General features: G+C 44.2%; 1 protein-coding gene across 4 annotated transcripts in view; it reads right to left on the reverse strand.

Moving 5' to 3' along the window:
• Positions 1-15,479, reverse strand: part of sbf1 (SET binding factor 1) — a 135,903-nt gene that overhangs the window by 64,737 nt on the left and 55,687 nt on the right. For all 4 annotated transcript variants that reach the window (XM_055653210.1, XM_055653209.1, XM_055653208.1 and 1 more), the window contains exons 2-5: positions 11,922-12,007; positions 7,984-8,121; positions 6,822-6,944; positions 4,469-4,579 (exon numbers count right to left, since the gene is read on the reverse strand). In XM_055653210.1, the coding sequence (XP_055509185.1) occupies positions 4,469-4,579; positions 6,822-6,944; positions 7,984-8,121; positions 11,922-12,007 (458 nt within the window). The remainder of the gene's footprint in view (positions 1-4,468; positions 4,580-6,821; positions 6,945-7,983; positions 8,122-11,921; positions 12,008-15,479) is intronic.

Raw genomic sequence — 15,479 nt, forward strand, 5'->3', positions numbered from 1 at the left:
GAAGGCAAGCATACTAAATTCCTTCTTTACCACTCTATCTACCTGGGTTGCCACTTTCAGGAAGTTATGGACTTTGGCCTCCAAGATCCTTCGCTACACTCCTGCTCCCTCATCTTATGTAGTTGCAGCCAAATATGAGTATATGGCTATCGTGTGGAAGACTAACGGAGGCCTCCGCAAAGATCCATTTGGGACATCTATAATTCTTTCCTTCCACTCTGAATACAATTTTGGTACCTCTGTTGTCTTCTACCATTTAACCCGTCTAACCAGGTTACTAATTTGTCTACAATTCCATGAAATTTCAAGTTAGCAGCCTCTATGTAAAACCATTTAGAAACATAGAAACATAGAAATTAGGTGCAGGAGTAGGCCATTCGGCCCTTCGAGCCTGCACCGCCATTCAATATGATCATGGCTGATCATCCAACTCAGTATCCCGTACCTGCCTTCTCTCCATACCCTCTGATCCCCTTAGCCACAAGGGCCACATCTAACTCCCTCTTAAATATAGCCAATGAACTGGCCTCAACTACCCTCTGTGGCAGAGAGTTCCAGAGATTCACCACTCTAATTTAAGTCTGAAGAAGGGTCTCAACCTAAAACGTCACCCATTCCTTCTTTCCAGAGATGCAGCCTGTCCCGCTGATTTACTCCAGCATTTTGTGTCTATCTTTGGTTTATACCAGCATCTGCAGTTCCTTCCTACACATTTCAAATACCTTCTGTAAATCTATGGAAACTAAATTTGAAGGCCGACTTACTGTTTTAGTTGTTTTGAATTATAGAAACTAAAAATGTATAAGACCATTCTTAGATTGTTATGGCATCAGAGAGACCTCCATTTGGTCCATCAATTTAATACAGACACCAAGTGGAGCAATCCATTGGGGGAAAAGTGAGGCTGGCAGACAGGAAGCAAACAGTAGGAGTAAACAGGTCTTTTTCACAATGGTAGGCAGTGACTAGTGGAGTACCGCAAGCCTCAGTGCTGGGACCCCAGCTATTTACAATATATATTAATGATTTGGACGAGGGAATTGAATGCAACATCTCCAAGTTTGCGGATGACACGAAGCTGCGGGGCAGTGTTAGCTGTGAGGAGGATGCTAGGAGGCTGCAAGGTGACTTGGATAGGCTGGGTGAGTGGGCAAATGCATGGCAGATGCAGTATAATGGGGATAAATGTGAGGTTATCCACATTGGTGGCAAAAACAGGAAAGTAGACTATTATCTGAATGGTGGCCGATTAGGAGAAAGGGAGATGCAACGAGACCTGGGTGTCATGGTACACCAGTCATTGAAAGTAGGCATGCAGGTGCAGCAGGCAGTGAAGAAAGCGAATGGTATGTTACCATTCATAACAAAATGATTTGAGTATAGGAGCAGGGAGGTTACTGCAGTTGTACAGGGTCTTGGTGAGACCACCCCTGGAGTATTGCGTACAGTTTTGGTCTCCTAATCTGAGGAAGGACATTCTTGCCATAGAGGGAATACAGAGAAGGTTCACCAGACTGAATCCTGGGATGCCAGGACTTTCATATGAAGAAAGACTGGATAGACTCGGCTTGTACTCGCTAGAATTTAGAATAATGAGGGGAGGATCTTATAGAAACTTACAAAATTCTTAAGGGGTTGGACAGGCTAGATGCAGGAAGATTGTTCCCGATGTTGGGGAAGTCCAGAACAAGGGGTCACAGTTTAAGGATAAAGGGGACATCTTTTAGGACTGAGAGAAAAAAAACATTTTTTACACAGTCGTGAATCTCTGGAATTCTCTGCCACAGAATGTAGTTGAGGCCAGTTCATTGGCTATATTTAAGAGGGAGTTAGATGTGGCCCTTGTGGCTAAAGGGATCAGGGGGTATGGAGAGAAAGCAGACACAGGATACTGAGTTGGATGATCAGCCCGATTGCCAATGAAACTCTCAATATCTTTTTCCTGATTGTTTTTTCACACACCCCAATCTCCTTTCAGTGTTGACATCCTCATTCCCTCGTAGGTATAGGGATACAACTGAGTGGAATATAATAAGATTTGAAGGTTGGTGGAATGAATGGATGATATGGGATGGGATATTGAAGAATTCAGGGAGTTTTGAGGTAAAGTGATTACAAAAGAAGGAATATTAAAGATTATAAGAAGCTGTAAGAACAATGAGTGGGCCAGTTAAAGGAATGGAGTGTGATGGGGAGAGTGGGATTCAACTGAAGAGAAATACCAGCAGATGGAGGGAGCAAAGGATGGGACTGGACAGTGCAACTTATTAAACAATGCATACAGCAATTGGAAGTAGAATTATTCTGAGCAGGATGCTGGCAAAAGCATTGTCATTAATGAGATGCACCAAATGGCTTAGTATAATGGGGAGAGTGGGTACCCTAGTATTTTCTGATTTAGTGATGATTTGAACTTGAAAAGGCCAAAATGTTTGAAAACAAAAGAGAAAGTGGACAAATTCAGAACTGTACACTGCAAGGGCCAGGAAGCGAGCGGGCAAGATCATCTCTGACCCCTCTCACCCTGGCCACAAACTCTTTGAATCACTTCCCTCTGGAAAGCGACTCCGGACTGTCAAAGCTGCCACAGCCAGACATAAAAACAGTTTTTATCCACGAGTAGTTGCTCTACTCAACAGCCAAAAATCTGTAGCCTCCCTTTGATCTGGTATTTTGTTGGTTCACATGCTTGATCAATGGTGTTTTATCATTAATGTTTTATTATTATTAACGTTTAGTGTTTTTTCGTAACTGTCATTGTATGTCATGTTGTTACTTGTGGGCGCAGCACCAAGGCAAATTCCTTATATGTGAATACTTGGCCAATAAACTTACTTACAAATGTGCATAATGAATAACATTACACTAATTCATTACGTTAAGCAGGTTGCTTATTAATTTAAATTGTTCAATGAGCAAGCTCCCCAACCTGACTTTCAGTAATCAAGAACATGAGAAACAGCCATTAAATGTTTAAAATACTACTGCAGTTTCCTCACAACTCAAATGTTAGTTTAATATGCAGTTTATTAGCTGGAACATATAATGATAGAGCATCTTGATGGCTTGTATCCTTGCTGATTGGCTGCCCTGGACAAACTGTGCTATATTCTGCATGTGGCTTAGCCATTTGGCACCTCCACCTGGAATGAATTACTTAATTTTGAGGAGCCATTTATTGATTTAAAATAACACCTGAGAAAAGGTGATGCAAAGCCATATCTTTGAACCACAGTAGTGTGTCTGGAATGTCAGAACTTTCATATGAAGAAAGACTGGATAGACTTGGCTTGTACTCGCTAGAATTTAGAAGATTGAGGTGGGATCTTATAGAAACTTACAAAATTCTTAAGGGGTTGGACAGGCTAGATGCAGGAAGATTGTTCCCGATGTTAGGAAAGTCCAGAACAAAGGGTCACAGTTTAAGGAAAAAGAGGAAATCTTTTAGGACCGAGATGAGAAAAACATTTTTTACACAGAGAGTGGTGAATCTCTGGCATTCTCTGCCACAGAATGTAGTTGAGGCCCAGTTCATTGGCTATATTTAAGAGATAGTTAGATGTGTCCCTTGTGGCTAAAGGAATCAGAGGCTATGGAGAGAAAGCAGGTACAGGATACCGAGTTGGATGATCAGCCATGATCATATTGAAGGCTCGAAGGGCCGAATGGCCTACTCCTGCACCTATTTTCTATGTTTCTATGTCTGCTGAAGATACCCTCACAACATTATACAGAAACATTTATATGCAGCATTGACCAAGAAACGGTGATATATTTTTAAGTCAGCATGATGTGCGATTTGCAGGGCAGTGATGTTTCATACATCTGAAACCATGATCTTCTTGATAGTAGAGACTGTGAGTTGGGAGGTACTGTCAGACAATCTTGGGTGAGTAACTACAGTGCTCAGGTGGATGGGCAACCAATCAAGAAGGCTGCTTTTTCCTGGAGGTGTTGTGGCTTTTCAATACTATTGAAGCTGCATTCTTACAAGTGGAAAGTATTTCATCACAATCCTCTTGTAAGTGGTGGAAAGGATTCCCTTGCCACAGATTGCTCAACCCCCAACCTGTGCTAGCAGCTTATAGTATGTATTTCTGATCAATGACAATTCCAAACCCATTGATAGTAGGGGAGGAGGTGTGTTTCCCATGAGAACATTAAATCACCTAGAGCATTCTATCTCCTATTCCACTTCTGGAATAAGGTCTTAGAGTAGCTTCCCAAAATACTAAGAGGCCTTGCACATTTGTGTTTTTCCAAACACTAATTGGTCTTCTCAGCAAAGGCGATCCTAATGGTATTTATCACTGCCCAGAATACTCTTAAAGCAAATTGAAGTCCTAGTCTGCAGTCAACACATTGGTTTTCTAATTTCACCAAAATAGCCAACACACTTTAGCAAAAAAATTTGCACAGAAGACAACATACTAAAGATGAGAGTAAGAAAAATCATTCTCAGACTGACCTGAGATCCTCCTGTGATGGGAACGATGCATGTTAGCAGGTTCCCAATCACCGTCTCCAACGGAAAATCCAGGCAGTCAATGTAAATGGTGTAGATCAGTCCGAGGCAATTCTGTTAGAGTGAGAGAGAGGGGTGGGGAGAGGGGCAGAGGGACAGAGATGACAGTGATCAAGTCATTTTCATACATGTAAAATATAAAAATGTTTGAAATACTGAAATCAGGTAGTGTCTGCAAAATTCAGAACATTTCATCAGAACTTACTAATTTTACTTTGTTCAGGATTAAACTCTAGGAGAGCGGATACTGCAACATATAGCCAACTGTTCTAAGGTTATAAGGTCATAAGTGATAGGAATAGAATTAGGCCATTCAGCCCATCAAGTCTACCCCATTCAATCATGGCGGATCTATCTCTTCCTCCTAACCCCATTGCCTGCCTTCTCCCCATAATCTTTGGCACCTGTACTAATCAATAATCCATCTATCTCTGCCTTAAAAATATCCACTGACTTGGCCTCCACAGCCTTCTGTGACAAAGAATTCCAAAGATTCACCACACTCTGACCAAATAAATTTCTCCTCATCTTCCTAAAAGGACGTCCTTTAATTCTGAGGATATGATCTATAGTCCTGGACTCTTCCACTAGTAGAAACCCTCCCTACATCCACTTTATCCAAACCTTTCACTATTCTGTGTGTTTGAATGAGGTCCTCCCTCATTCTTCTAAACTCCAGCGATTACAGGCCCAGCACAGACAAACGCTAATCGTAGGTTAACCGGCTCATTCCTGGGATCATTCTTGTAAACCACCTCTGGACCCTTTCCAGACCCAGTACATTCTTCCTCAGATATGGTGCCTAAAATTGCTCACAATATTCCAAATGCGGCCTTGCCAGCACCTTATAGGACTTCAGCATTACATCCCTATTTTTGTATATAAGCCCTCGTGAAATAAATGCTCGCATTGAGTTTGCTTTCTTTACTACCGATTCGACTTGCAGGTTAACTTTTTGGAAATCCTGCACCAGCACTCCCAAACTACCAGAGATAAAACTATGCAGGGGCAAGGGGTCAAGCACTGGCTCTTTTTTTCCCCTACATAATGATGTGAATCTGTAGTTTGCAGAATGGATCAATTTACTCCTAAAACTAATCCATGAGTCTGGACTCCAGTTGGCCTCTTGCTTTAAGTCAGTCATGTGTGCTCACGTATGCTGACTATGGTGAAAGAACCTGGCTTCTGTGGAATCTTAAACCTATTTTAGACATTTAATTGAATGCTTCCGAAACCACAACATAATTTGAATAAAGCAAACTTTTTTTTCTCCAGTCCTGATAGAGAGAAAATAGTTATCCCTTCACTTATCCATAATCAACTCTCAAAATTGTTCTTCCCTCATAATCCAGCAGATTTTAGGTTTTTGCTCTACAACCTCTACGCTAATACTCAGCCGGTCAGCCAGTCGGGAAACTGTTAACATTTCAGGTCGAAGACTTTTCTTCAGAACTGATTAAAATTAGAAATTTAACATATTGTAGGTTGCAGAGAAACAGCCAGGTGGAGAAATCAGTTGTCTGTGCTGGCTGAAGACCAAAAGGAACTGAATAACAGATGGTGATGGTGAGGCTGAAGACAGGTTCAACGACAGTTAATCTCTTCCGAGTGATATGGGAGTCGCATTTACTCAGAGGAGAGAAAAGAAAAACCACAACCAGAACAGCAGAACCACAATATTTAGTTTTGAGATGCAGCGCGGAAACAGGCCCTTCAGTCCACCAAGTCTGCGCCAACCAGAGATCACCACACACTAACACGGTCCTACGCATATTAGGGACAATTTACAATTTTACCAACCCAATTAACCCACAAACCTGTACGACTGTTATGTGGGAGGAAATCGGAGATCCTGGAGAACATATAAAATCTGTACAGACAAGCACCCGTAGTCAGGATCGAACCCAGGTCTCTGGCGCTGTGAGGCAGCAACTCTACCGCTGCGCCACCGTGCCACCCCTATATTGTAGATAGAACATAAAATAATACAGCACAGGAACAGGCCTTTCAGCCCACGATATCTGTGCCGACTGAAGAAGAGTTTCGACCCGAAACGTTGCCTATTTCCTTTGCTCCATAGATGCTGCCTCACCCGCTGAGTTTCTCCAGCATTTTGATTAGAATAAAACACTTTGCAGTTTATGAGACTTTGCATTGCTGAATAACCATTGCATTTACTACATATAAAATATTTGTATTTGTATTACAAAACAATGCCATTTGAAATAAGTGAGATGCTTCAGTTTCCATAAAGTTCACCAAAAATGCATGGTTCCTTGTCATCCATGCAGCTTACCCTGAACACTTCAGTATGATCCAACTGTGAAACTAGAACGAGACTTTTTGGGGCAAATAGCTGTGGAGCCTGGATAAATTTTGAGTCTTCTTCATCAGTGACATTTGCATGGTTCTGCTGGGGCTGCAGTGAAAAAACAAAACAAATATTAATGTAAAGTACAGTGTAGCACAACTCTAGCAAATCAAAGGGTCCAGTCGATATTTATGTTACAAATGCAGGTTAGGGGACAATATACAACAAAAGTATAGTTACCCAATTAAGGGGGATTAGCAGCTGCTTTGGGGTGGGAGATTCCCATCCTAAACTTCACACTTCACGTGTTCCACCCTGTTTTGACTAATGCAATCAACCCAACTTGCGCAAACAAAAGTTCAAATAGACAAGTTGACCTACAACTTTAGGCTGTGCACGCCATACACAAGAAAAAGAAGCAGCTTCTTTACATGACTACATTTACCTAAGACTAAGCTACAAGCAAATTGCACCATGTCTCAAACATCTATGGATGAATACAACTGGTCTAAGATTGAAAAATGGATTATATATAAAACAATATATAAAATTATACACAAGGGAGAATAAGACGAAAATTACCAAAAAACATAAGAAAATGTAGTCGAGGGTGAATGACACTGAAATAGTTTAAGAACTGCTCTAATCCACAGAACTAATTGAGAACATCCATTACCTACTGAAGGTGGGAGGACGTTGGTAATGGGGAATGAGGAATAAACTCCAAAAACAGCCCTGCAAAATGATTCTGAATTATAACTTGTTGCTTTGAAATCTCTGTATGTTTTGCCCCTCTCCATCTCTTTAATGTCTCCCACCCATATAATTATCTGAGATATTACTGCTTCTTAGACATTTATTCACTCCACCATCAGCAGCTTTGCCTTTAACTGCCCAAAGCCCTCGGCTCAAAATTTCCTCCCCACTCTTCTTAGTCTCTTTCTTCTAAAAAAACTCCTTAAAATCTACCATTATGACCAAGGCTTTTAGAAACGTGTAGGAAGGAATGGCAGATGCTAGTTCAAGATTTTAGAAATCTGCCCTAACGTTTCAAATGGATCACAGTTACTTGTGTGAAATATGATGGGATGTTACTAGCACATTGAAAGTATTATTTAAAGGGAGGACGCTGTGGAAATACTATTACCTGTAAACTTTCCACTGCTTCCCAAAAGGTGAAACATGCACAATAATGCCGTTCTGAGTTGATATCTGTTAAAACAGCCACAAGGAAGTTTGGTGATTTCCTTTCAAGGACCAGTTGCCATCCACCAGGCTGACAAAACTGCAGGGAAAAAAGTCAAATAAAATAACGAAGAATTTACACACAGCTCATGCAAAATGAGAACATATCAATAGAGACAATAGACAATGGGCGGTGCTGGCTCCCTTCGAGCCAGCACCACCATTCAATGTGATCATGGCTGATCATCCCCAATCAGTACCCCATTCCTGCCTTCTCCCCATATCCCCTGACTCTGCTATTTTTAAGAGCCCTATCTAGCTCTCTCTTGAAAGTATCCAGAGAACCTGCCTCCACCGCCGTCTGACACAGAGAATTCCACAGACTCATCACGCTCTGTGAGAAAAAGTGTTTCCTCGTCTCCATTCTAAATGGCTTACTCCTTATTATTAAACTGTGGCCCCTGGTTCTGGACTCTCCCAACATCGGGAACATGTTTCCTGCCTTGAGCGTGTCCAAGCCCATAACAATCTTATATGTTTCAATGAGATCCCCTCTCATCCTTCTAAACTCCAGAGTGTACAAGCCCAGCTGCTCCATTCTCTCAGCATATGACAGTCCCACCATCCCGGGAATTAACCTTGTAAACCTACGCTGCACTCCCTCAATAACAAGAATGTCCTTCCTCAAATTAGGGGACCAAAACTGCACACAATACTCCAGGTGTGGTCTCACTAGGGCTCTGTACAACTGCAGAAGGACCTCTTTGTTCCTATATTCAATTCCTCTTGATATAAAGGCCAACATGTCATTCGGTTTCTTCACTGCCTGCTGTACCTGCATGCTTACTTTCATATCAACATCCATAATCCAATCATGCATGGATTAATCAAACAGACATGGAAATCCTACAACTCATACTCCCATTAATTCTAATTCTGCTGGATTAACAAGGATGAGGGCTGAAGCAAGAATACACAACTTTCACCTTTCACATTTGCTTTGTCAAAGCTTTTGCAGTTTCAGAATGTCTTCACCTTAACCTTCTCTATCCTGGTGAAATGTGCCACAGCTGTTTGTTTTCCTTCTCACTCTAATCTGCTTTTAAACACTTGAGTGACATTTTCTCTCCCTGCTACTCTTCCCACAATGGTAACTTAAATTATATCCATTAAGTGAATTGGTCACTGTAGATGAATGGTAGTAGAAATGTGTGGAACTCAAGCAAGTATGAAGTGTTGCACTTTCAGAGGTGGAATGTAAGAGAAAAATGTACAATTACTGGCAAGATCCTAAAGGGCAATGGCGCACAGAAGGATCTTTAGTTCCATAACTCCATGAAAGTGGCAACACAAGTAAATAGACTGGTAAAGAAGGAATGTAACAAGCTTGCCTGATAAGGCTGAATGATGTTAAAAATAAGAAAATATTAAATGGATTTATTGGCCAGCTTACAACTTATATTTAGTCTCAAAGCAGGCTTTTCACCAGTAGATTGATACAGAAAGGCAAGTCTAGGCTTGCAAGGTACTAGGCTTATCTCAGGTTGCTGTGTATTGAGATAATGACCGATGACTTTGAAATGTGTCTACCATTTGACGAGAGAGGAAGCACAGATTAATCCCAGTAAGGGGTATTGGGACAATGTCCGATGCTTTTGATATGTAAATACCTTGTACCAATGTCCGATACCTTTGATTTGTAAGTCCTTGTACCACATGAGAAGATGCCTTTGATGCAACTGGTGATTGACGAGACAAAACTCAGACACATCCTGTAGTAATGTGTATTCACTGTACCTGACCATAATGTCTTTGGAATGTGCTTGGGTGACAAAAGGACAGTATATAATACCATGTAATTCTGTGTTCAGGGAAGTGGAGAGAGGACAGCCAAGGGTCTGTGTTGCTCCCTTGGCTGGGATTTTCCTTGCCACTTCCATCGGCCGATAATTAGTAAAGTTTTGAACTGGTCTACCAAACCGCTTTGCGAGTTGTCTGTTTATTAACAAGTGGACATGTTTGTTTAACCTTTTTCAGCCTCATTGGTCGGGGCAATTAGTGTAAGAGTCAGGAAGTCATGATGCAGCTTAATAGGACTTTGGTTCAGCTGCATTTAGACTATTGCATGTTATTCTGGTCTCCCCAATATAGGGTGGATGTGGATGGTTTTTAAAGGGTACTAGACCAAGTGCAGACCCGTTGGGTCTGCTCCCCCAACGCAGCCGTTCCCTACCCGTAGCCCTCACGGGAGACGTGGTCCTCCAACTCAAGCCGTTCCCGAACATAAGATTCCAGCGCTCAGCAGTGCGGCTGTTTTTAAATGGCGTATTTGAGGAGAGAGGCGAGCGCCAGCAGCCGTCATGGTCGCTAGCCAGCAGGAGGTGAGTGGGTGGTGGGGGGGGGAGGAGGAGAAGGATTTTATTTAAAATGTGTACATAAACACGACGATATCACACACACACACACAAAATTATGTAGAGGAGGTTTATCCAAATGATGCCTGGATTTTAAGGTCTTAGCTACAGAGAGAGGTTGGACAGATTTAGATTGTTTTCTCATGAAAACCAGAGGTTGAACTGATAAAAGTATCAAACTATGAGAGGGATAAATAGGTTAGATAGTCCAGGATTTAACTATTAAATAGCAGAGGACATAGCTTTAAGGTGAGAAGGGGAATTTTTAAAGAGATGTGCTGAATACGTTTTTTTGTTTACACAGTGGGTAGTGAGTGCCTGGAACACGCTGCCATGGGTGTTGGTGGAAGCAGATATGATAGTGGCATTTAAGAGATTTTTGTATAGGTTCACAGATATGCAGGGAATGGAGGAATGTGGATTATGTAGAAGCAGATAAGAGTTTGGCATTATAATCGGCAGACATTGTAAGCCTAAGGGGCTGTTCCTGTGCCATGCTATCCCATTGTTCTATGTTAAAATGCAGTTTTCAGTCTGCACAGTATCAGGGGACCTGGATGCAAGTGTATCGATTTTGTTAGTGGTAGGCAATGTCAAGAGAGCAGTCAAAAGAAACAGGAGTCGAGGTTTTATAAATGGAGGCAAAGAGCACAAAGGCAAGGATGTTACGTTGAACTTCTGGAAAACCCATGTCAGACATCAGACCTCTGCTTTGGTCAGACATGGAATACTGAAACTAATTCTGGTTACCTCTCTCTTTAGGAAGGACGTGAAGGTCTTGGAGAAGGTTAGGAAATATTTACCAGGATAGATTCAAACTAAAATGTTAGCCATGGTTAGTTTGATCTGCAAATCCGGCAGGTGTTTACTAGTAGGTTGCTTCTAGCCATGGTAACAGCTGTTGGCCTTTGCTGATTTTGCATGTTATGTAGCAGTGCACGAGTCCAGCTACGGGTTCTATAATCATCGGAATTCTGTGTATCCTAATTTTAAGTGGCCAATCTGACCATGGGTTCAAGAGGTATCTCTCCTCGCATACACTTTACCCCTGCGCTCATTTCCCACTTTGGTTGCCAATTATTGGTCCCCGAGCCCAAAGGCCAGATGGTCACTGGATGTGGCTTCCTCGCAACATTACACTGTGACATCTCAACCGCCGCTTGATGTGACTAGTGTGTTGCTTGCATGCTTCTCTGATCATGTACCCTCTGATCTCAGTCTCCCAACTGGCACCATTATTGGACCAGCAAGGATGGTAATACTGGTAGGCAGGCAGCCGATTAATCTAGAAGGGAGTATGCAACAAGATAATAATTTTAGGAACCTCTGATACAGACAATCATTTGCACCCAGTAAGATTTTACAAACAATGTGTGTGTGCATGTGCATGTGAAGGAGGGCAGTGCGAGTGGAAGGCAGACAAGAACTTGGTATAAGGATACAATACCCACATTAAACAGTATATTTTTATATCAATGTGACTAACCAACTGAATGCCCTCTGGAAAGGGGTTGTCTTCCCATTCCTTTTCAGGAAATCGCTGGATAATCCGTCCCTGACCATCACCACTCCCTGTAAATGTACAAAGTCCATATTTAGAATAAAGATCACAACACATTAAAGTAGATTAAAATTAAGCTTTACATATTGCATCAATCCAGGTTAAATTAAACAGCACAGAATGCCCAAAATGAGATGCAGGTGATGTTAAGATACTAGGAGACTTAGAGATATAACAAACAAAAAGGTCAAGGATCATAATTTAAACTATCACCCTTTGTGTAAGATACCATTCTAGTCATAGTGTGGAAACAGGCCCGTCAGCCCAACTTGCCACATTTACACGAGTTCCACATGCAGAGACAGAAGGCAGAGGCCAGTGGTTAGTGCATGTGCGTGTGTGTGGTGGGGGTGGTTTGTGTGTGTGTGTGTGTGTGTGTGTGTGTGTGTGTGTGTGTGTGTGTGTGTGTGTGTGTGTGTGTGTGTGTGTGTGGTGGTGTGTGTGGGTGGTTTGTGTGGGTGGTTTGTGTGGGTGGTTTGTGTGGGTGGTTTGTGTGGGTGGTTTGTGTGTGGTGGTTTGTGTGTGTGTGTGTGTGTGTGTGTGTGTGTGTGTGTGTGTGTGTGTGTGTGTGTGTGTGTGTGTGTGTGTGTGTGTGTGTGTGTGTGTGTGTGTGTGTGTGTGTGGTTTGCGCGTGTGTGTGTGGGGGGTGGTTACTGTGTGTGGGGGGGGGGGTTAGTGTGTGTGTGTGGGAGGGGGGTGGTTAGTGTGTGTGTGTGTGGGAGGGGGTGGTTAGTTCGTGTGCGTGTTGAGGGGACGGGACACAACGGGTCCCATTTGGTCTTGGTCTAGTCTATAACTAAAACTCTCATCTTGTTATCTTCCAGTTTGCGTTTTTTTTACATTTGCGCAAAAACGGTACACGATAGCGCTACGATTTTTCGCCACCTTACTCACCATTCTGTGCTGCAAGTGAAATGTTTTATTCCGATCGGTGGTATATTTAAAGTTACCAGACTAAGTGTGACCTGTTGGGTCCCATGTTCACACGGGAGGGCAGGTTCCCCAACGCAATAGTCCACCTCTCCACCAATTCCAATATTGGTAGCCAGTGGGGGAAGAGGGGCTTTCTGGAGCGCTAGTATGGGTGTTGTGGGCTGGAGGGACTGGTTTCCAAAGGGCTAGTATGGACATTGTGGGCCGAATGGATTCTAGGGCTGGCAGCTCAGTAACTCAAGCCTGGTGTGCTGGCAGCTCAGTCACTCAGGCCTGGTGTGCTGGAAGCTCACTCACTCAAGCCTGGTGTGCTGGCAGATGACTCATGGCTATTCCTTGAAATTCCTTTTCAAGCAGCATGCAGGCCACCAAATTCAAATGCAATTTCCTAGCATTTCAAGCAGGATGCAAGGCCACCAAATTCAAAAGCAGTTTCCTACCATTTCAAGCAGGATGCCATAGCTGCGGCCTAGCGCGCGGCCATAGCTCGCGGCCATAGCTGGTGCTCCGGGACTGCACCGAGGCCTGGGTGCTGAGCCTAGCTCCGAGGGCTGATGCTCTTCCGGGGCATGCAAGAATGGAAAGGAGCGGCAACCTCGAGATCCTGGGGAGGTGAGGAGGGAGAATGGGGGGGTGGAATGAGGGGGGAGGGGAGGGAGGGAGGGACGGGAAAGTGGGAGGGAGGAGAGGGTGGAGGAGAGGGGGAAGTGGATGAGGTGAGGGAGGGAGAGTGGGAGGAGGATGAGGGGGATAGAGGGAGAGGGTAGGAGGGGGGGGGGTAGAGGGAGGAGGGGGGAGGGAGGGGGGATAGGGAGAGGGGGAGGGGGAGGGTAGGGGGGAGGGGGGAGAGGGAGGAGGGGGAGTAGGAGGGGGAGAGGGACTGAGGGGAGAGGGAAAGGAGAGGTGGAGGAGGAATTGAGGGATGGGAGGAGAGGGGAAAGAAGAGGGAGGAGGTGGGAGAGGGAGAGTGGGGAGGGAGGGGGGAATAGAGGGAGAGGAGGGCAGTGGGGGGTGTGAGGAGAGATAGTGGGGGGTATAGCAGGAGGTGAAGAGTGGGGAGGTGGGGGATAGAGGGATAGGAGGGGGCAACGGAGGGGAGATGAGTTATGGAGGGAGGGAGAGAGTGACTGAGGGTAGGGGAAAGGAGAGTGAGGGGTGAGGGAGGGATTGGTGCAGGGGAGGAGGAGAGGGGAAAGAAGAGGGAGAGTGAAGAGGAATGGGAGAGAGTGCTGGGGATGAGGGGAAATGAGCCGTGCCTGCGCAGTTGGGGGCTATGGGTCAGTTGAGGGAACGGGTTGCGTTGGGGGACCAGGCCTCCCGTGTGACAGGGACCCAACGGGTTCCACTTAGTCTAGTATATATTACTAAAAATCTATCTATCTATCTATCTATCTATGCTTCTGTGATCCTGGAACTACGCCAAAACGGTACACGATGGCGCTAAAATTTTTGCACCACCATACTCACCATTGTCCCGTGGTTCAGATTGATGTTATATTTCACAAGTTAATGACATTTAAAAGATTTTTTTTAAACACTTTGAGAAGAATAACTATGACTGTGCTATGAGAGTTTTCTGGCAGTTTCCAGCTATGACGTCACAATGGCATCTCACAGTCCTCCAGTCACAATGGGATCTAATTTACATATGCTGCCGTGAACATTCCGCCACCCAACAATGACATCACAATGGGATCTCAGCTGCCAATGAACAGTGTTGGGATACGCTCCAGCCAGTGCAGTGAGTAGGGGAGGGGGGAAGAAAATTAAGCATTGTGTTTGGTGGGGTGGTGCAAAAAGGGAGAGGAGGGAGGGAGTGACTGAGGGTAGGGTCATCAGCAGCTTCCACCTCAAGTTCAAGTGAGTTTATTGTCATGTGTCCATGATAGGACAATGACATTCTTGGTTTGCTTCAGCACAACAGAACCTAGTAGGTATTGACTACAAGGGGGACAAGGAGGGAGTGAGATTTAAAAAAAAATCTGTTTTAATCAGATTCTTGTGTGTGTGTGTGTGTGTGTGTGTGTGTGTGTGTGTGTGTGTGTGTGTGTGTGTGTGTGTGTGTGTGTGTGTGTGTGTGTGTGTGTGTGTGTGTGTGTGTGTGTGTGTGTGTGTGTGTGTGTGTGTGGTTAATGTGTGTGTGTGCGCGGAGGGTTAGTGTGTGGGGGGGGGTTTTTAGTGTGTGGGGGGGGGGTTAGTGTGTGGGGAGGTAGAGAGTGGGGAGGGGATGAGGAGACGATTGTTGGTTAATGTTATTTAAACATAGAGGGAGAGGAGGGGGTAGGAAGGGAAAAGGGCTTATGGAAGGAGGGAGGGAGTGACTGAGGGTAGGTGGAAAGGAGGAAGGGAGAGGTGATGGAGGTAGTGGGGGAGGGGAGGGGAGGATAGCAGGACAGGGGGAAAGAAGAGGGTGAAGAGGAGGGGGGGAGGGAATGCTGGGGATGAGGGGAAATGAGCCGCGCCTGCGCAGTTGGGGTCTGTGGGTGAGTGGTGGAATATTGCGTTGGGGGAACAGGTTGCGTTGGGGGAACGGGTGAGTGGTGGAAACGA

This window comes from Leucoraja erinacea, chromosome 22, assembly GCF_028641065.1.
Source record: "Leucoraja erinacea ecotype New England chromosome 22, Leri_hhj_1, whole genome shotgun sequence".
In the NCBI taxonomy this organism is placed as follows: domain Eukaryota; kingdom Metazoa; phylum Chordata; class Chondrichthyes; order Rajiformes; family Rajidae; genus Leucoraja; species Leucoraja erinaceus.